This window comes from Aegilops tauschii, chromosome 2, assembly GCF_002575655.3.
Source record: "Aegilops tauschii subsp. strangulata cultivar AL8/78 chromosome 2, Aet v6.0, whole genome shotgun sequence".
In the NCBI taxonomy this organism is placed as follows: domain Eukaryota; kingdom Viridiplantae; phylum Streptophyta; class Magnoliopsida; order Poales; family Poaceae; genus Aegilops; species Aegilops tauschii.
In genome coordinates, this window is record NC_053036.3 from 287634360 (window position 1) to 287656312 (window position 21953).

Below are 21953 nucleotides of genomic sequence, written 5' to 3' on the forward strand. Positions count from 1 at the left end.
TTGAACTTTTTAAAATTTGAACTGGTGTTGCATGCAGCTATTTGAACATCTGTACTCTATGTATGCGGCTATTTGTAAGTGCGGACTTAAAAAATGAGTGAGTTCAGCTACTTGAACGCTTGAACTGTATGTATGCGGCTATTTGAATGTGCAGACTTAAAAAAATGAGTGATGCCGGATGCATGCAGGCAGCTTGGATGGAAGCCTCCCACATCCGTGTCCACGGACTAGTCCTCGCACACCGTCCACAGACGAATGCAGGAGGAAATTTGCGGGTCACCGTCGGAGATGACCTAAGTCACTTAATTTACTCGATTAAAGACATAACATGCGCAGTGGGTTTGCACATCCACTATTTCATCGAGTGAATCAAGTGACAGTTGTTCCTCTTCTTTACATCAATGCATGCATTTAACTTCTTTCAACGGATTAGCCAGTCGAGATTACTGAAGTGCCACGGCTACGGCAATTTCTGTCCAGACACGAATACATGGAAGTTCCAAGGTTCAATCTCGAAAAAGGGGGAAAGTATCAGATTTCATATCATCCTCCAAGCACCAATGGGCAGCCATGAAGATCACAATTTTCCAAGTACTCATTTGCTATTATTATTTTTATTACACAGATTCTCTGGAATCTGTGCAGTTCGCCAGCAAGCAGTTGGAGCAATGTCTTTTGGAGGCCATCTTCTAGAAGAACTCTTCATAGCTCTCTATGGTGAACGACTGCCATCCATCAAGAGTGAGTGCCTTTGCTCATATCAGTGGATTCCTATTGACATCTTTGTACAGCAGGTACCTAGACTTGGTTTTACCAAGGGCAGCATACCTGGAACAGCAAGGCAACAGCCATGAGCTACCTACAAAAGCCAAGTCCATCAATGATGAACGCAAAGTTCGCACACTAACCATTGAGGCACAAATGGCGCCATCCAAATGGTATCGCCTGCTTGCACCGGATACCTGTATCATCAATGCAAAATACTCTAGTGGAATATGGAACATTATGGAATATATGCCAGTAGCAAACAGCAGTTGACCTTTTACTCTCAGGAAAGAACACTGTATGTTTGGCTTTGAGAACATAATGTCACAATTCTAAGTCAAAAATATGTAAACATTTGAAGGGCAATGGACGGAAAAAGAATATTAATATATGGTAAATTATGCATATTAAAAACAGTCCCGCATTGTTATGACCTGCGTCACTTATAGCTGGAGGAGGCCCGTTGGGCGCGTCTAGTTAGGGGCTTAGCCCAACTTATCTTATTTTTATGGGATTTTTATTTCTGTGCCCCTGGTTCCTTAGCTCTACTCATTCATCCCACTCTGTTAACTTTTGCTCACTTTTCCCCACTCCCTTGCCCGAAACACTAAGAACAGGTTATAACGGACGTTGCCGTCGGGTCAATGCCTTTGACCGTTAGCTGACGAGTGGGGCCGCGTATACGTGGGCGGATGCAAGACCGCGGTCGTGGGGTAGCACGTGTCCATGGACATGCCCGAAACGTCCCATCATATAAAGAGGGCAACCACTTCCATCGCCCCTACCATTTTTCCCCAAATCCCCTCCCTGCCGCATTGTCTTCCTCTCCCCCACCGGCGTCGTCTCGCTCTCCTCCACCGCACCGTCTCGCTCTACCCCACCGCATCCTCTTCCTCACCTTCATCGCCTCCATCTGTCAGATGGCCGACGCTCGTGGCGACGCCGGCGCAGCGGCCGGAGATGTGGTGGAGCTGCAGTGTCAGGGCGCGGTGACCGCGGATGTCGGCGGCGTCAACGGCGGTGCGGGGAAACTCGCAACCGCTGCGGATGTGGCGGGCTCCGCCTCATCGCTGCAGAAGGTGACGGCGTCAAGCGGCGCAGTCCATCCCGATGCCCCAGTTGCGCCATCTGCCGTGGAGGAGCAGGTATTTGCACTTGCTTAGCTTGTAGAGTTAGTTGCTCCCTAGTTGCATTGGTTAGATTGTGATTCATACGGTAGTTCAGATGGTTAGAGTAGTTGGTTTGACGGATGGGCCGGGGTTTTTTGTATGGGTTGGGGGGATGGGGGTTTTTTGACTAGGGTTTGTTGGATAAATTCGTTGCAAAAATGCTAGCTAGATGTTGTGAACTATGATTTTAGGTGCTGCAATGATTGGGGTTTTTAGATTTGTTTTTAGATTTGGATAAATTTGTTGCAAAAATGCTAGATGTTGTGAACAGATTGGGGTTTTTAATGCTATGATGCTTATTAGATTTGTTTTTAGTGCTCACATATTGGGGTTTTTAATGCTACTCAAATTCGTTGCCTTAGATTGGGTCCCTATTAGATTTGTTTTTGAATGCTATTTAGATTGGGGGTTTGAATGTCATATGCCCAAATGGAATCCATTGATTAAGAAGTTATTTGATTCATTAGTATATAATTTTTTTCAAAATATGTAGTTATATTAGCTCTGTTCTTCAATGTGTGTGCATGACCAATGATCAATGTGTTATTTGAATGTCATATTGAGGTTTTTGATCAATGTGTGTACAAATCTAATACATTGATATACTAGTGATGGATGTGGTTTTTGAATGCATAGAGCTAAGGGGCACAGAAATAAAAAAAAACCCCACTTCTAAAACATTTCTGATATTGGGAGTGTATTAGCCCTATGATCAATGTGTCATGTGTGCATATCTAAATTTTCAATTGGCTACTAGTGATGGATGTAATTGTATATTCAGGAGGATGATGGTTGCCGGGGGGGGGGGGGGGGGGGGGAGAAAGAGGAAGCTGGCCGACTACGACCCGTATGAGGGGGCATTTAGTGACGATTCTGAATATGAGGTAAGCCTATCCCTTGTTCATTTAGTTCCTTTGACATGGTGTATATGAATCTATAATGTATTAATGCAATTCATTCATGTGTGCAGTATGATTCTGGAGATGATGTGTACAAGGACAACGTCGCGTCCTTCACAGCCAAGGAGGTGGAGAAGATCAAGGCCAAGGGAGTTGCTTCCTTCTACAACCGCAAGTTCAAGAAGTGGCACTGCCCCTACTGCACCACCAAGCCAAAGCCAAGGGATGGCCACTTCGATCACCTTCTGTCTCATGCTCAGGATGTAGCGATTCGCAAGGACTACATGATCAGGGGGCAGCATGCCGCCCTCGCGAAGGCCCTGACTCTGGCGTGATGTGATCGATGATGTAATGTTGTGTTATTTTTGATTTGGTTTGTTGAACTGTTGGGTTACTTTTGGTTTGTTGAACTGAATCTCGTTGGTTATGGTATGTTGAACTGCATCTCGTTGGTTATGCTAGTAATCTGGTTGCTATCTACATTTATCTGTCCTTAAATTTGCCTGTGGTATATTTGTCTGTCCTGAATCTACGATTAGTTATGTTTAGATGTTGTGAACTATGATTTTAGGTGTTGCAATGATCACACATGTTGTGTAAGAAATCAAATGCATGCTCCAAATGAGATCATGTAAACCTTGGCAAACCTGGACAGTATAAATTTAAGAAAATGCAAAAACAAGTAAAACCTTGGCAAATTATCTATGTTTGTGTAGGAGATCATGTGTGCAAAATTTAAAGTGATTTAGAGGAAGTCAAATAAATTTGAATTTGAGACATGTGCTCCAAATGAGCTCCCACGCTAGGGTAAACAGCCCATTTGTAATCAAGTTTTTTTGGACCTACCCTAAATGAGGCAAATGTTTTTTTATTAACACATATTCATTTTCCATAGTGTAGATTCGAAGTCTCACTATTTTCTGAATTAATTTTCATATTTTTACATTTTCTTTTGAAAACATATGATTCAATATAAAAACTATTAAAAACACGTTTTGAAATATGAAAATGGAAAACTAACTTAAGATCCTTCTTATTCACTTTAAAATAAAGCTTTGATGATTTTTTTTTAATTTTCAAAAACAGAAGGTAACATCACCTCCTCTCCTTGAACTTTATGAAATCATGTACATGATAGCTCATATGTGTGAAGGTTTTCTCATGAAAATGACCATAGACCAAGTTTATGATTTTTGGTTGGTAACATGTCACATAAGACAACATTGTGCGCAGGTTTTATATTTTTTTGATTTTTTCAAAATTAATGGTGCTCATTTGACCTTGATCGTGCCAGTTAGGGTTTTTTCATGAAAATGACCATAGACCAAGTTTAGTATTTTTCCTCGTTAGTTTGTCTTATAAAACGACAAACATCGAAGGTTTCATATTTTTCATTTTTTTTAAATTAGTTATGCTCAGTCAAAGCCTTCGAAACCCCGTTGACCAGCTCAAAACCCCTCTAAACCCCGCGGGGTTTCGCCTAACCCTAGCTCCCAACGTCAGCCGTCCGATCATACCCTCACGCCAAGCGACAGCCCTCAGATCTGATCTTCTAGAAGGAATTAGGTGGGCTGGCTGCATGCAGGCTCCGCGCCGTTGGATCACAAGGACGGCTCCGCATCGTTGGATCGTGGGGCGATCCGCGAGAGGCGATCCTATTGGTTGTGCTCGGCTGCTCGCCCACCACTGACTCCTCGAAAAAAACGTTGTTATTGGGCCCAAAAGGAAATCAAGCTCTGGTTGGGCCGTAGAATTGCGTTGTTTTTTTTGCATCGTTTGCTCTGTTTTTTGTGAACGTGTTGGTTCTGTATTTTTGCATCGTTTGAAATCAATTGACATTGCGTAGCAAATGACCAAATTTTTAAGGGCCAAATTTATTTTTATCATGCAAAATGGCCACAAACTATTCAAAAATCGTCTCTTTTTGTTCATATAATATATATGACCACGGATTCCCACGCGTGCAATTAGCTTCTTTTTCTTCTTCTTTTTCAAACCACCGTTTCCCACGCGTGTACACTCCCGATACTGCGGTGGGTTTGAAAACGGGTTACTTCACATTTGACCCCGTTATTGCCACGGCCAAATAACACATAGCACTACGGCTATTTAAGCCACCCTCTGCCTCTGCCATCCCTCATCCATCTCCCATCCTCTCTGCCATCTGCCCTTCTTACTCTTCGACCACTTCTCCTTCTTCTAGCACATCCTCAGCCATGCAGTACACCGGACCAACCTACCACTTCCCACCCACCGTGCCGGAGAGGCTCTACCCTCCTGGCGTGTACGTTGAGCACACACTACGTGTGTGGGCAATATCAAGGTCAAGGACCGCAAGGAACTTCACCGAGTTCTTCCTCGCGTCCGGTTACCACCACCTCCCGCGGGGATCTCCAAGGATGTTCCGTGTCGAGGAGGTCATCCAAAACGGGGTGGTGGTTGCTCTCCTTGCCCACTTCACCAACACATTCGACGCCTTCTACCTCCTCGGCCAGGTGTTTTGGTGTGGCTGCGAGTTCATCGCTTTCACCACCCACAACATGTTCACGGAGTACACCAACATCTTCCCCACCGCGTCCCGCATGCACACTCTTCTGTACCCCATGGACAACGCCCCGGAGGAGCAGTGAAGGGCGCCCGGAGGAGGAGCGAGGTGGAGAAGGCGGCGTCTAGGGTTCTAAACCCTCTATCTATTTATTTTTTAGTCTATGTCATGTTAAGTTGTAATCCCATTGAACTATGTAAGAGATGCTATGGACTTGTTGGCCCTTTTATCAAGTTCTATTATTAAGTTTTCTATCTATTCTATTATGAAGTTCTTCCTAGTTTCAACTATGTGATCGTGCTATGGGCTTGTTGGCCCTATCTACATGTATGTTGATTGTTTTCTTAGAGAGCTCACCTTGTTAGTAACCACCTAGTGCATGCAGCCACAACGAACCCTTCTTTTCTTACACAAGCCACAAATATGTAGCCACCTAGCTAGTGCATGCAGCCACAACATATTTGTTCAATTTATTTGTCGTAGTAAAACGGGTGCAGGTGCGAGTGGATCGAAAAGACTGCAACTGATTGTAAAAACGATGCTCTAAATCGAGGAGACAAGTGTGCGGGAAGAGAGGAACCAGCAGTAGCGACCGCCGCTGCATCCGTGGAGGCTGGCGTGCACGAAAGCGGCTCGGCCAGTGCATCGTGGCGGCACGCATCAGTGCATGCAGGCTCGGTCGGCGCATCGACGCATGCAGGCAGGCTTGTTGGGTGCATGCATAGCAGGCTTCTGTCGTGGCGGCGCGTAGGCGTTTAATGCAAGGGACGACCCAACGAAACCACGGCCCAACGGTCGAACAGCTACACCCCCAACGCGGCCCCACTCGTCAGAGTTAACGGTCAAAGCACTGACCCGACGGGACGTCCGTTGTGACCTCTTCTGAGGGTTTCGGGCAAAGGAGTGGGGAAAACTGAGCAAAAGTTAAGAGTGTGGGGATGGATGAGTAGAGCTAAGGAACCAGGGGCACAGATGTAAAAATCCCTATTTTTATTAGCAGTAAGGATTATATAAACAGATGTATTGGAGACTTATAGGTTAAGGGACTAATGTGTTTGTGAGTGTACACAGGTTCTATAAGTGTATGAGGAGTTTGATATTTACGATGAAAGTCGACCCCTAATGAATGTCTTCAGTTGAAGACTTTGGTTTTCTTGAAGACTTTGAAAGTGAGGAAATTGGTGTGACCTTGAAGACTTCGATATTGATCCGAGGATTATGAAGCGTGAAGACTTTTGTTTTCGTAGTTTCACTTGTAAATAGCCGCCCCCTACAACCACTACTTGGTTGGCTGCTCCGAGAGAAACTGACACTTGTCATTGAGAGCATTCCATCCTCCGAGGACTTTGAGCGAAAATCATCTGTGAAGAAAAACCCAAACCCAAACACCTACAAACCCAAAATGATTGAGCATCACCGAAGAGATTGTTCTTATGTGGAGCGAAAGCTTGTTACTTTTAAGAACTGTGCATCCTCCAGATGGTTAGGTGTCATGGTCTAGAGCATCCAAGAGAAAATTGCGGATCGCCGAGTGACTGATTCTGTGAAGGTTTGGAAGTCACCTGAAGACTTACCACGAGTGATTGGACGAGGTCTGTGTGACTTTAGCTCAAGGAGAATACGGTGAGGACTGTGTGTCCTCAGGTTTAAATACCTAGCCGCTCGAACCAGATGTACAACTGTCACAGCAATTGGAACTGGTCTAGCAAATCATCGTCTTCACCAAGCTACTTGTTCTATTTCCTCAACCCTTTCATTTCCTCATTCGTGTGCTGATGAAATTGATCGTTACTATTTGAAGACTTTGACTAAAGACTTTCTCAATTTCCTCAATCCCAGTTCTTCAGTCACTTTGTCTTCAGCCTGCTATCATGTTTACACGCTACTTGTGCTCTGTGTATGTTTCATTTCATCATGATGATTGTGCTACTGTTCTGTTATGCATGCATCTGAGTACTTATTCCGCTGCTAGTAGTTCGTTGCTCAGGAAATTCCTCACCTTTAATTTCCTCAGTGACGAAATTGTAAAAATCACCTATTCACCCCCCCCTCTAGTCGATATAACGCACTTTCAATTGGTATCAGAGCAAGGTACTCCCTTGTTCTGTGTGATTTTGGTTTAACCACCTGGAGTTTTAGTTATGTCGACCGCAGAAATGAAGAAAGTGACATGCCCCATCTTTGACGCTCATGATTATCACAAGTGGAAGGTCATGATGAGGAAGCGCCTCATGGCAATGAACAGCGAGCTATGGACCGTCACTGAGATTGGTCTTACCGATCTATGCAAGATGGCGGATGCTGATGATATTCACAAGTACACTCGACTTGACATCATGGCGAAAGATATCATCTGCTCCTGCGTATCCAGAGATCAGTTCAGGCTCATTATGCATCTCTGCAATGCGAAGCTTATTTGGGACCGAATCTTTGATGTCTATGAAGGTCATCGAACTCGTCATGATCCCTAATTTGATGATTTCAAAGAATCACTCAAAACGATGATTTTCGAACCTGAACCATCATCTTCAGCACCATGCCTCATGGCAAAAGGTGCAAAGGTAACCGAATGTTCCTCATCTGACTCTAGTGTTGATGAATCTGATGATGATTTTGGACCCAGCTACTCCAAGCTTGCTACTATTGCCACTAAACAACAAAAAGCTTTGAAAAATGTCAAAATTTGCTAGACAAAAGCGATGACCTGTTGGGTGAAGAAAAGGATCGAACTCAAACTGTGACTGAAAATCTTCAGAGACTTTAGTCTAAGTTTGATAATCTTCAAAGTCATCATAACACTCTCTTAATTGATCATGAGAAGCTTTCTTATGAATTTCTTTAAAAAAAAGCAAGATCTTGAAAAGCTAAGGGTGAGCTATGAAGATCTTCAGAAGGAAAACGATTCATTGCTTGCTTAACAGATCAGTTCCGCTCAATATGAATTCATTCCACCATGTTTGAAATGCATTGAACATGAATCTGCTAATTCTCACCTGAAAGTTCAAATGCTTCTATTGCTGCAAATTCTTCAACTGTCTCTGTGTTCACAAATTCCCCATCTGAGGATACCACAAGTATCACTGACAATGCAGGGTTGAAGGAATTGTATGTGACAGGCATGTACAAAAGCCTCAAAGGGCATCAAGCTCTTTGTGATGTGCTTAAGAAGCAGATCCTCAACAGGAACCCTAGGAAAGAGGGTATTGCCTTTGAGAGAAAACTCAATGCTGATGGGACCTACTGGAAACCTGAACAGCATCCCAAACCACATGGGTTGCTGCGAAAGGACCTCCCGTAGATCCATCCACTTTATCTGGCTTTACATGTGAATCTTCATATTTTTCTGATGAATCATTTGACTCCAACTATAAACTGTTCAAAAATCAGAATTGTGAAGTATTTACTAGATATGTTGAAACTAACTGCAGGAACGGTCCCCCTATGAAGAAAATCTAGGTTCCCAAAAAGTGCCTTGAAAGTCTTCAGGTGAATGTCCTCATGACACCACCTGTGAAGAATAGGAACCCCAAATCAAATTCTTCATATGGATCCAAGTCCTCATACGGACCAAATTCCTCACGTGGATCAAATTCCTCATATGGATCCAAATCTTCATATGAACATCATCATGCTAACACTTCTATTTCGCAGGGAAAATCTAAGGGCTATGAATATGTGCATTATTCTTCAAATCATTATGTTCATAAGTCCTCGAAGAATTTCTCTGCTTACTCTAACCCCTCTTCTGTGAAACGAAGTGGACTGGCTTCTATGCCACCTTTCTCATATGGAGCTCGCAGAATGATGAACTCTCTGCCACCCCTCCAGATGTGGGTGGCGAAGAAAAAGAACTAATCTTTTATGCAGGGTCAGGTCTCCAGACGAACTTGAACGTCTGATGAATTGCTGGAGACCTGAATATGCTTGAAAGGACGCAAACTAATCATGAAGAAATGAATATTCATTTTTCATGTCATCATACTGCTATATTTGTTGTATTGCTTGATGAAATTTAATCTGATGAATTTGATGTCATATTCTTCACTGATGAAGTATATGAGTTCTTAAGATGCACTAATTCATCTGCAGGATGATCAACCCAAAGCTACTGAGTGGGTCCTCGACAGTGGATGTACAACTCACATGACCGGTGACAAGAACTTATTGATGGACACTGCTTTATCTCCATCGCATCTGAAGCATATCACCTACGCTGACAAAGGCAAAAGCAAGGTATTGGGTCTAGGTAGGGTTGCAATCTCAAAGGATCGACACATGGACAAAGTCATGCTTGTCGAGTCCTTAGGATTCAACCTCATGTCTGTCTCAATGCTTTGTGATCTTGATATGGTTGTTGTCTTTGGCAAATATCGTTGCATTGTGCTCATGGAATCTGACAATTTCAAAGTCTTCGAACGCTTTAGGAGAGGAGAATTGTATATTGTTGATTTCTCTGCAGGACCACAGCCTGCCACTTGTCTACTTGCAAAAGCTTCAGAAGGCTGGTTATGGCATCGACGACTAGGTCATGCTGGCATGAGGAACTTACACACACTCGCGAAGAAGAAGCACGTCATTGGCATCGAGGGTGTCAAATTCCTCAAGGTTCAACTGTGTGGAGCTTGTGAAGCTGGAAAGATGACCAAGTCCAAACATTCCTCAAAGACTATCATGACTACCACTGGTCCATTTGAATTGCTTCACATGGATCTCTTTGGCCCTACTCATTATGCCTCACTAACAAATACAGTTTCTCTATGTGGCTTTGTTATTGTTGATGACTATTGTCGTTGCACATGGCCAAGTCCTCACAAGAAGCAAGTTGCCTTTAAAGTTCCGTCAAGTGACGATGAAGCTGATGATGAAGAATTGGCTGAGATCATCAAAAATAGGCAAGAAAGGACCGCTAGAGCCAAAGGCAGTGTTGTGCCTCTGTCACTGGACCTCACTCCTAGCCAAAGTCACATGTTGACGGCCTTCATTATTGAAGAAAAATGAAAGTTTGAGAAGGCCAGACAAATGAAGAAAGCTCGGTACAAGAAGGAGCGTTTTTTGAAGAAGAATGTTGTAAACATGTCTCCTGAAAAACTTGTGAATCTGCAAAAGGAGATCAAAGATCTAAGTGATAAATTTGACGCATATCGTGCAGATTGGCTGGGTGCCAAAGTCAGATTCGTCAGAACGGCGAAGGGATTCAAACCAAATGTTGTAGCTACATCGTAACAAGAAATTCATCAGGTTGAAGCATCTGATGCTTCAGCCTACTGAAGAAAATGCTAGCACAGCTGATGAAAATCAGACTGTTGAAGAAACTGAAAGTACCAGGGCTGCTGAAGAAATTGTCAGGGCAACCTCCCATGTTGCGCCTGAAGAACAACCCAGGCCAGCTGAAGCATCTGTAGCTGCGCCTGAAGAATCTAAACATGCCAGGGCAACTGCATCAGTTCTGCCTGAAGAAACTGCACCAATTTCATCTGCTCCTCCTGCAAAGTCATCTCAGATAAAGAATGTCACTCTTCCTTCTGCATCAGAAGTGAAGAAAACTAAAACTGCAGAAAAAGAAGCCATCAAGAAAAGGAAAGCATCAAAAACTGCAGAGTCTTCAGCTCCCAAGAAAGTGAAGACTTTGGCAAGCTCAATAATCAACCCCATTGAAACGGTTCCTATCTCAAGCATGTCATCAAAGGAGATTGTTCTCTTTGGTGAGGAATATGTCATACCTGATGACATTGATGAAGAGAATCCTTCTGCTGCTTCTTCAGAGCAGTTGGATGAAGATATTGAAGTGGATGATATCCCTTCAACTCCTCTGGTATTATTGCCCATGCCTCAGTTCACAGCTGAAGAGGCTGGCGTTGAAGAAATAGATGAAGAAGATGAGGATGTGGACATTGGGTCTACAACACCTATTTTGAATGATGACTATTGGGAAAGGCTACATCCCAATTCATCATTGACCACTCCTCTACATCAAATTCCTCAGTCCCCTGTACAGACTGAAGAAATTCATACGAGCTCTGAAGGACGTCAAACTTCTCTTCATTCTATTCCAGAAGAAGTTCCAGCTACTAATGCTAAAGAAATGAAGACCAAGACTGTTACTCCTGAATCTGCTGCTGAAATTCCTAAGCCTGTGACTCCAGAGATTGTGCGCCAAAAGGCTGTAAAGACTTCAACTGTTAATCTTCAGCCTAAGCCACAAAATCCTCATATCAAGAAGCAGAAATTCAAAACTGATGATTTCTTTGCTGAGCTTCATTTCTTTACGGATTACAATCCCTATGACTGCAAAACTTTGACGCAAGCACTTCTGGACGGCCAGTTAGATAAATTTTTATTCTTCATTCCTATTTGATAAGGACAAGGTATTTGAGCACCAACAAATTCCTCATGTGGATATGGAATCTCTTTTGTGCTTCACTCCTGTCCTGAGTGTTCTTCATGACGCTGGGTTGCTAAACCTCCGTACTGACATCTGCGACTGGAATGAAAAACTCATTCTTCAATTCTACGCCACACTGCACATCACTGAAAATGTTGAAGATATGAATTTATGGGTGCTCGACTGGATGTCTGAAAATACTCATTACAAAGCACCGGCTTCTGAATTGCTTCACGCCATCCCAGTCAGTCTTCCCACTGAAGGTGCAATGATCATCTATGAAGAACCTGAATTTTCAAATCATTTGGTGCAAGTGCTTATGAAGTTTTTGAAGGCTGGCCAAGCTCCAAGGACCACATTCCTCGTGAAGAAATTGCTCTATGTGCCAAGGACAGTGTATCGTATATTGACCAAAACCCTCAGTCCAATCAAGGGCCACAACTCTACCGAAAAAGTTGTTGGCATCATGAAGAATTTGTTGTTCAACATTATTCATGGTATTCCTATCAACTACCACGATTTCTTCATGAGGACTTTGGCCAATGCTGCTCTGTCACCTTTTGAGTTGAAGCCTTATGCTCCCTGGATCATGAAATTCATCAGATCAAGGTCTTCAATTCATTATAAGGTTGACTTTCAAAATCATCTCAGTTATTTGCCTCCTATTGAAGTCCTCAAAAGGACTATTTCCTCAGCTGATGAGAAGGGCAAGGCTGCTGTCATAGATGAAGGCACTCGTCCATTGAATGGATCAATGGACAGTTTCGCAAAGCTGCATCCTATTCTACTAATGATGACTCTGCAACACAAGACTCTGCCGCCAAAGCTTCAAAGCAAAATCCTCAAGCCACTGCTCCGTGTGTAATGACAGATCGTGAACTTCTCCTCAGTCTTCATCAGAAAGTTGATCGAAATCACAAGTGGTTCAAGCGTCAGTTTGGTACAATTCTTCAGAACATGACAGTCACTCAAAATATTGTGAATAAGAATCACTACTATTTGCATGAAGTCTTTGACCGCACTTGGACTATTTTCTCTAATCTTTATAGTGCTGAAGATCTTAAGGAGATGGAATTTCAACAGGACTTTGACTGGGTACGGCCACCTTCGAATAAATTCAAGAAAGTCAAAATTCCTCAGCTCTTCGTCAGTTCATATTCTTCATCGCGCGAGACGGATGAAGCTGAAGACTTGAACGACACTGCAGCAGGTCCTACATCAACGGACGCCCCAACAACGCTGGCTCTCCTCCATTGACATCATGATGCTATTCTTCAGGAGCGTTAGTCCTCATTTTTCGTCCCTTTTGATCATTCGATGACAAAGGGGGAGAAATTTGAGTTAGTCTTCAAACGTCTCTTATATATGGGCGTTTTTTCGTTAAGATACAACTCTTGCTCTTCTGAGGTGTTTGCTCTGATGAGTTGTAAACTTAGGTCCTATGATGCTATGACTCTTTTGAACTGCTTTTCTGCATGCTTTTTCCTCAATTACCTTAATGCATGCATGCTGAATTTCGTCAGACACCATATTTCATCATGCATTTTAAATTTTTCAAATCATATATTAAATGTGTGTATGAACTACAGATATATGGGGAGATCTCCATGATTTTACTCTACAATGTGCATTTGCTATCCAAAGCAAATTCCTCAAATATGCACATCTTCAGGGGGGGTTCTTCTATGTCTTGCAATCAAATTCCACAATATCAGTATTTACACTTCATATGTTTATCCCGTTGAAAATTTAACCTATTTGTCATCAATCACCAAAAAGGGGAGATTGTAAGTGCATCTAGTGCCCCTTAGTGATTTTCGTGTATTGGAGACTTATAGGTTAAGGGACTAATGTGTTTGTGAGTGTACACAGGTTCTATAAGTCTATGAGGAGTTTGATATTTACGATGAAAGTCGAGCCCTAAAAATGAATGTCTTCTGTTGAAGACTTTGGTTTTCTTGAAGACTTTGAAAGTGAGGAAATTGGTGTGACCTTAAAGACTTCGATACTGATGTGAGGATTATGAAGTGTGAAGACTTTTGTTTTTGTAGTTTCATTTTTTCTTTCTCGAGTCATAGAAAACACCGTACTGTAGGTAAAACTAAGGAAAAGTTTCCAAGTGATGCTCATCTCAAATCCTACACCTACCCAATTCTTTCGAGTGAGCTATTGGATATCTCATACAGTTCAGTCAATTTCTTCCGTGACAGAGACGAAGATCTTCTGATCTCTAAGGAATTTGTCCTGACTGAGGAGTTAGGATTTCGCCAGTGCGGATTGCCTACAAGTGAGGAACATAATAGCCCTGAGGAATTTGAAAGCTCAAATTTCCGACCGTTGCTGTGCTATGCGTCAGCTATCCCAAAATATCCTACCCACCTAACGGTCATATCATTAAAGAGCATTTATGTCTTATCATGTCGGGCTGCTCCCTGGGCTATAAATAGCTGCCCCCTACAACCACTAGTGGGTTGGCTGCTCCGAAAGAAACTGACACTTGTCATTGAGAGCATCCCATCCTCCGAGGACTTTGAGCGAAAATCATCTGTGAAGAAAAACCCAAACCCAAACACCTACAAACCCAAAGTGATTGAGCATCACCGAAGAGATTGTTCTTATGTGGAGCGGAAGCTTGTTACTTTTAAGAACTGTGCATCCTCCAGATGGTTAGGTGTCATGGTCTAGAGCATCCAAGAGAAAATTGCGGATCGCCGAGTGACTGATTCTGTGAAGGTTTGGAAGTCACCTGAAGACTTACCACGAGTGATTGAGCGAGGTCTGTGTGACTTTAGCTCAAGGAGAATACGGTGAGGACTGTGTGTCCTCAGGTTTAAATACCTAGCCGCTCCAACCAGACATACAACTGTCACGGCTGTTGAAACTGGTCTATCAAATCATCATCTTCATCAAGCTACTGGTTCTATTTTCTCAACCCTTTCATTTCCTTATTCATGTGTTGATGAAATTAATCGTTACTGTTTGAAGACTTTGACTAAAGACTTTCTCAATTTCCTCGATCCCAATTCTTCAGTCACTTTGTCTTCGGCCTGCTATCCTGTTTACACGCTACTTGTGCTCTGTGTATGTTTCATTTCATCATGATGACTGTGCTACTGTTCTGTTATGCATGCATCTAAGTACTTATTCCGCTGCTAGTAGTTCGTTGCTTAGGACATTCCTCACCCTGAATTTCCTCAGTGACAAAATTCTGACGAAATTCTAAAATCGCTTATTCACCCCCCCCCCCCCCTCCAGTCGAGATAACGCACTTTCACCGCCGCGCCCGTCGGGCCGTTGCAGCAGCCGCTGCAGCTACCGCCGCCACCACCTGTCAGCTCCGGGCCGGCCCTTACCACGCCGGCGGGGGTCCCGATCCACCAGGTCAGGTTCCCGCCCTCGTCGTCACCGTTACCGGCCTGGTTTGCCGGGTCGTCGTAGCCGGTCTACACAATGGCCTCAGGGCCGCCGCACGTATAGTCGCCGTCGGCGCCAACCCTGCAGTACTTCGACGGGCCGCCATTCCACGGGGGCCCCCCATGACCACCGACCCGGCGCCGCCCCCCTCGCTGCTCTGCGCCGACGAGACGTACCCCCACGGCGGCCATAATCACACAACGCCGCGCTTCGCCAAGCTTGACTTCACCACCTACGACGGCACCGAGGACACCCTAAGCTGGCTTAATCAGTGTGACTAGTTCTTCCGGGGGCAACGCACGCACGCGTCAGACCGCACCTGGCTCGCTTCATATCACCTCCGAGGCGCCGCACAGACTTGGTATTACGCTCTCGAGCAGGACGAGGGCAGCATGCCTCCATGGGAGCGTTCTCGCGAGCTCTGCCTCCTTCGCTACGGGCGCCGATACGCGGGAGCCGGCTGGCGGAGCTGGGTCGCCTACCTTTCACCTCCACGGTGCAGAACTTCGCCGACCATTTCCAGGCACTGGCGTGTCACGCGCCCGGCATGACGGCTCGCCAGCAGGCCAAGCTCTTCGTCGGCGGTCTGCCGGATCATATCCGCGTGGACGTGGAGCTGCGGGGACCTCAGGAACTCCAGACGGCCTTGTATTATGCCCGCGCCTTCGAGCATCGCCCGCGGGCATTGTAGCAGGCGTCGCCATCTCGGGGCGCCCGCCAGGCCGCCCCCGACACCACCTGTGCCGGGGCGTCCGCCTCCGGCCGCGACGCGACCCTTCCGCCGGCTCACCCCGGCCGAGCAGCTCGAGCGCCGCCGCCAAGGGCTCTGCTATAATTGTGACGAGCCTTACGTGCCAGGCCACGTCTGCCCGTGGCTCTTCTACTTGGAGGCGGCCGACTACATCGAGGAGGACACCACCGCCACCGGGCTCGGCGACTTGCCCGCCCCAGTTGCCGCGGAGGTCGCGCCGGCGCCCGCTCCGGTGACGGCTCTCGTGGTCTCCCTCCATGCCCTCGCAGGTATACGAGCGGAGCAAACGATGCTCTTGCCGGTGATGATCCACGGCGAGCGCCTCGTGGCCCTCCTGGATATGGGCTCCACGCATAACTTCTTGCCCGAGTCGACCATGCGCCGCTTGGCGCTACAACCAACGGGCGGAGAGCAGCTCCAGGTCACGGTGGCTAACGGCGGCCGCCTCAGATGTCATGGGATTGCGCGGAACGTTCCCATCACCATCGGCGACAAGCACTTCACCATCACATGCGCCGGCATCGACTTGGGCTGCTTCGACTTCATCCTCGGCGTCAACTTCTTGCGGACCCTGGGTCCCATCCTATGGGACTTCGACGCCATGACAAAGACCTTCTGGCGCCTGGGTCACTGCGTCCGGTGGGAGGGCGTGGGTGGCGCCTCCCCAGCAACGTCGCATCTGCAGCTGACGGCGACTACTGCAGGGCCTAAGCACCCCCTGTTGGATCATCTCTTGCAGCAGCACTGCGACCTCTTCGACGAGCCCCAGGGCCTTCCGCCAGCCCGGGCGTACAACCACCGCATTCACCTCCTGCCGGGCACAGCCCCTGTTGCGGTGCGCCCTTACCGCTACCCCCAGCTGCAGAAGGACGAGCTGGAGCGGCAGTGCGCGGTCATGCTCACCTTGGGCATCATCCGGATCTCTACCTCGCCGTTTTCGGCGCCGGTCCTCCTCGTCCGCAAGGCAGACAGCACGTGGCGTTTCTGCATCGACTACCGTGCTCTTAACGCCCAGACGCTTAATGATAAATTTCCCATTTCGGTCGTCGACGAGCTCCTGGACGAGCTACATGGGGCACGCTTCTTCACCAAGCTCGACCTCCGTTCAGGCTACCACCAGGTGCGGATGCACCCGTACGATGTCGCGAAGACGGCGTTCCGGACTCACCACGACTACTTTGAGTTCTTGGTGATGCCCTTTGGTCTCTCCAACGCCCCGGCGCCCTTTCAGGCCTTGATGAAACGATGTTCTCTGCCCCTACTTGCGCCGGTTTGTGCTCGTTTTCTTTGATGACATTCTTATCTACAGTGCCTCGTGGGCGGAGCACCTTCAGCACGTCGCCATCGTCTTCAACGAGCTTCGAGCGCACCATCTTCACCTCAAGCGCTCGAAGTGCTCGTTCGGCACGCCTTCGGTCGCCTACCTCGGCCACGTCATCTCGGCCGAGGGTGTCGCTATGGATGCCGACAAGGTGGCGGCTGTCGCGTCCTGGCCGACGCCGCACTCGCCGCGGGCACTACGACGCTTCCTGGGCCTCGCAGGGTACTACCGGAAATTCATCCGGGAGTTTGGCCTCATCGCATCCCCGCTCACGCGCCTGTTGCGCCGCGATGCCTTTGCCTGGGATGCTGAGACGACCGAGGCGTTCGAGGGCCTCAAGCGGGCTCTCACTACGGGTCCGGTCCTCCAGATGCCCGACTTCGACACGCCGCTCATGGTGGACTGCGACGCCTCGGGCATGGGGTTTGGCACCGTCCTTCATCAGGGTGACGGGCCGCTTGCGTTCTTCAGCAGGCCCTTGGCCGCGCGCCATCATAAGCTCGCGGCCTATGAGACGGAGCTCATTGGCTTGGTGCAGGCCGTGCGCCATTGGCGGCCGTATCTCTGGGGGAGGCCGCTCCGTATCCGCACGGATCATTACAGCCTCAAGTTCTTATTGGACCAGAGGCTCTCCACCGTGCCGTAGCATCAGTGGATCAGCAAACTCTTTGGCTTCGACTTCACTGTCGTGTATCGCCCGGGTCGCCTCAACACCGTGGCCGATGCCCTGTCCCGCCGCGATGCCGACCCCGACTCGGACGCCATCGACCCCGCGGGGGCGGCCCTCTACATCTGTTCGGGGCCCTCCTTCACCCTCATTGACGACATCCGCCGGGCCACCGTGGACGCTACGGACACTCAGCTCCTTCGACAGCGCCTCGACGCTGGCGACTTGGAGGAGCCATGGCGCTTGGCGGATGGCTTGCTCCTGCACGAGCGCCGGCTTTTCGTGTCGGATCACGGCGACCTCCGTCACCAGGTCCTGCTGCTGGCCCACTCAGCCGGCCACGAGGGCGTGCAGAAGACCCTCCACCGTCTCCGCGCCGACTTCTACATCCCCGGCAACCGGGCCCTGGTCCGCGATTGGGTGCGGTCTTTCCTGACGTGCCAGCGCAACAAGACAGAGACACTGCGACCGGCCGGGCTGCTCCAGCCCCTGGAGGTGCCCTCTCAGGTTTGGGCCGACATCTCCATGGACTTCATCGAGGGCCTCCCCAAGGTTGGCGGCAAGTCTGTCATCCTTACGGTGGTCGACCGCTTCTCCAAGTACGCGCACTTCATCGCGCTCGGCCATCCCTACACTGCCGCCTCTGTGGCGCGTGCCTTCTTCGACGGCATCGTCCGCCTACACAGGTTCCCCTCTTCGATTGTCAGCGACCGGGATCCGGTGTTCACTGGGCATGTCTGGCACGATCTCTTCCGGATGGCGGGCGTGAAGCTGCACCTGAGTACGGTCTTCCATCCTCAGACGGACGATCAATCTAAGGTGGTCAACAAGGTGATTGCCATGTATTTGCGTTGTGTTACAAGTGATCGTCCCCGTGCTTGGGTGGACTGGCTCGCATGGGCGGAGTACTGCTACAACACTTCATACCACTCCGCCCTGTGCGCCACGCCTTCTGAGGTGGTCTATGGCCGACCGCCCCTGCCCATCCTACCGGTTGACTCCGAGACGGTGAGGACGGAGGCGGCTGGCGACCTTCTTCGCAGCCGGGATGAGATGCTTGCGAAGGTGCGCCAACGACTTCTCCAGGCCCAGCAGCTGTCCAAGCACTACTACGACGCCCACCACCGCGAGCAGATTTCGCGGTGGGCGACTGGGTGTGGCTGCGCCTCCTTCACCGCTCCACGCGGTTCCTCGACCCGCGCACAAAGCGCAAGCTGGGTCCTCGCTATGCCGGGCCATTTTACGTGTTGGAGCGCATCGGAAAGGTTCCCTACCGCCTTCAGCTTCTGGCCGGTGCCCACATCCATGACGTCTTCCATGTGGGGTCGCTGAAGCCCTTCCGCGAGGACCCGCCAGCGACCGCGCCGGTGCTTCCTCCGACCTCCGACGGGCGCCTTCTTCCAGGACCGGCGAAGGTGTTGCAGGTCCAGCAGCGTCGCGGGGTGTGGCACTTGTTGATCTAGTGGCAAGGCCTTCCGGAGGAGGACGCCACTTGGGAGCAGCTTGACGAGTTCCGCCAACACTTTCCAGACTTCCAGCTCGAGGACGAGCTGTTTGCGCATGCGGGGAGAGATGTTATGACCGGCGTCACTTATAGCCGGAGGAGGCCCGTTGGGCGCGTCTAGTTAGGGGCTTAGCCCAACTTATCTTATTTTTATTAGCAGCAAGGATTATATAAACAGATGTAAGGCTACCTTTTGGAATTAAGCAATAAGTCATAACTATTGCCCGACTCCCCTTAGGAGCCGGAACCCTAAACCCTAGCCGCCTCTCACCACCGCCGCCGCCTCCTTCCGCGCGATCACGGCGCCGACGAGCCACCGGCCGCGCCAAACCTCTCACCAACCCACCTCTCACCCCTACAACCTACGGTCGAGACCCGGTAGGACCCTAGCTCCTATCACGCATATTACTCCCTCCATCTCAAAATAAGTGTCTCAACCTTAGTACAACTTTATACTAAAGTTAGTACAAAGTTGAGACACTTATTTTGGGACGGAGGGAGTAGAAGTTACTGTATGTCAATAAGGTGGAGTAATTGCCTGTTCGGCAACGACTATGGAGCGCACATCCTCTAGTGCATCACAACCAAGATATGACCTCTTTCATGAAACAACTTCCATCTCTAGTCATAAAACAAACAAGAAAATTTATACTGCATCCTTACCAGCTATTTCCCAATCGATATATTCCTTGTCCCTCTAAAAGCAGCAGCCCATGTTGATTGTAATGAACCTCCTAGTAGAATCAAATCGAAAAAGAAGACTGAGGCTTCAGAATAGGACCGGTGTTACTGCTGTGAACGTATGCATAGAAAATAGCATCGCATATCCTCTGGTGAGAAGTTTTAGATTAAAAAACAGAATATGATCACAGTTCGCCCCATCAAACAGGCATTATCAAAATTATTAAAAGTAACATAATATACACACAAAGATGTACATACCTTCACATTGAGATACTCGCCTGGCTGAAAGTCCATTATCTGTAAGTGAGGGAGAAGCATATCAAGAAAGTCGTTCTTCAATCAACATTCAGAAGCAGACACTTCTAATCTGAATGAACAACTTCAGACTTTATGTTATGTTGTGGGGCCCACAACACCTAACCCGAAAATAAGCCATCAATGTAATTCTGAGTTGTACGGTATATTTTGTAAGATTGTTACTGGTCCCCTCTAATAAGAGTGGCGCAAAACCTTTTCCAACAACAAATGCTTCAACATGCAAAATATTTCTTTGTTCAGCTGAAAGTCAGTGAATAACTCCCCTTTTATTGTGATGGAAGTTGATGATTAACTCGAAGTGGACAAGAAATGGTTTTAAATAAAATGCCTGGTTGGCTGGAACTCAACGTTGGGTCGAACAATTTATGACACAATAAGCAACTTAACCAGCAAAAGATAATCAAACTTACATGAATATTAAAGTCATAAGGAAGAGAGGTGGGTAGCAGCTTCCTCAGCTCAAATACCTGGTGAACAAGAGGCAAAGAATTTCAGGCCAGCACAGAAGACGGAACATTTTAACAGGAAAGAAAGCAACAATGTTTTATGGACGTTCAAAGTTGGCAAGGAGTCTATGTGGCAAAGAGGATCAGAAACAAGACAAATTTGTGAGTGAAAGCAAGCCACATGTTAATATATACATCCATATTCTGAAATACACATTAAGTTTGTTGATTAGTGGTTCCTTCATCTGGAATACATGTAGTACTATATAACAAAGACTTAATAAATGGCAGGCAATCCAAGTTAATAGGATCCTAGATATTGTAGGAAAGATGATGCAAAGAAAAATGTTGTACCTCTCCTGGGGTTTCAAGGAGGGGTTGCTTATCTGTTGAACCAACAACTAGATCAGCATGGTAATCCCCAACGGCTGTGTACCTAAAGGAACATAATTGCAACAGAACTTGGTATTAATTGAGTTAGCAGAAAACAGCAAAAAAAAAGCACTGATGAAAGACACTTGTACAGTTGTACCTGAGTTAAGTGAATCGTGCTCAGAATAAAAGGGGAAAAGGGGCAATGGTTATAATAATAATTGACTAGATGTAGGCCAATATCTGTCATGGAACTTAATTCAATCTTGGAGAACTAGAACATGCTTAACTGACAGATGACCTTCAACAAGAACAATGCAGCTAGGTCTACATGAATGGTAAATAAAAATCAAATTTGCAAAACAGTGGGTACCTCCTCTCAAAGATTACAAGAGTGCTTGGTTTGTCTGATATCACAGAGTGCTTCATGTTTGCAGGAAGATAAGCATAAGAGTCTACCTGCAACCATCATCAAGTCATTTATCAAATCAAACCATCCTGGTCAAGCTTTACTTCTTAAAGGTTGTTCAAAAGAGGCAACAGTCGGGGGAAAAAATCATGATTGTGGGATGAACTACGTTGCTTCAGGAGAACTTATATGCCATTGGATAGTTCCCAAGAACCACAGTCTGTAGTTGACAACATTGCATGAGAAAAACCTTAGTGGGTTTTTGCAAAGACCATTTTGCCCCAGTGAGTATGAGGAGGGGAAAATG

General features: G+C 47.1%; 1 protein-coding gene across 2 annotated transcripts in view; it reads right to left on the reverse strand.

Moving 5' to 3' along the window:
- Positions 1-315: 315 nt before the first annotated feature.
- Positions 316-21953, reverse strand: part of LOC109763127 (probable (S)-ureidoglycine aminohydrolase) — a 28757-nt gene continuing 7119 nt past the window's right edge. Inside the window, exons 6-13 of one of the 2 annotated variants that reach the window (XR_002232834.3) lie at positions 21611-21696; positions 21220-21301; positions 20830-20886; positions 20360-20398; positions 20081-20151; positions 10701-10861; positions 909-962; positions 316-828 (exon numbers count right to left, since the gene is read on the reverse strand). Coding sequence is in view for 1 of the 2 variants with exons in the window: in XM_020321983.3 (XP_020177572.1) it covers positions 756-828; positions 909-962; positions 20081-20151; positions 20360-20398; positions 20830-20886; positions 21220-21301; positions 21611-21696 (462 nt within the window). In the remaining variant the exon portion in view is untranslated. The remainder of the gene's footprint in view (positions 829-908; positions 963-10700; positions 10862-20080; positions 20152-20359; positions 20399-20829; positions 20887-21219; positions 21302-21610; positions 21697-21953) is intronic. The other variant, XM_020321983.3, reaches the window with a different exon arrangement.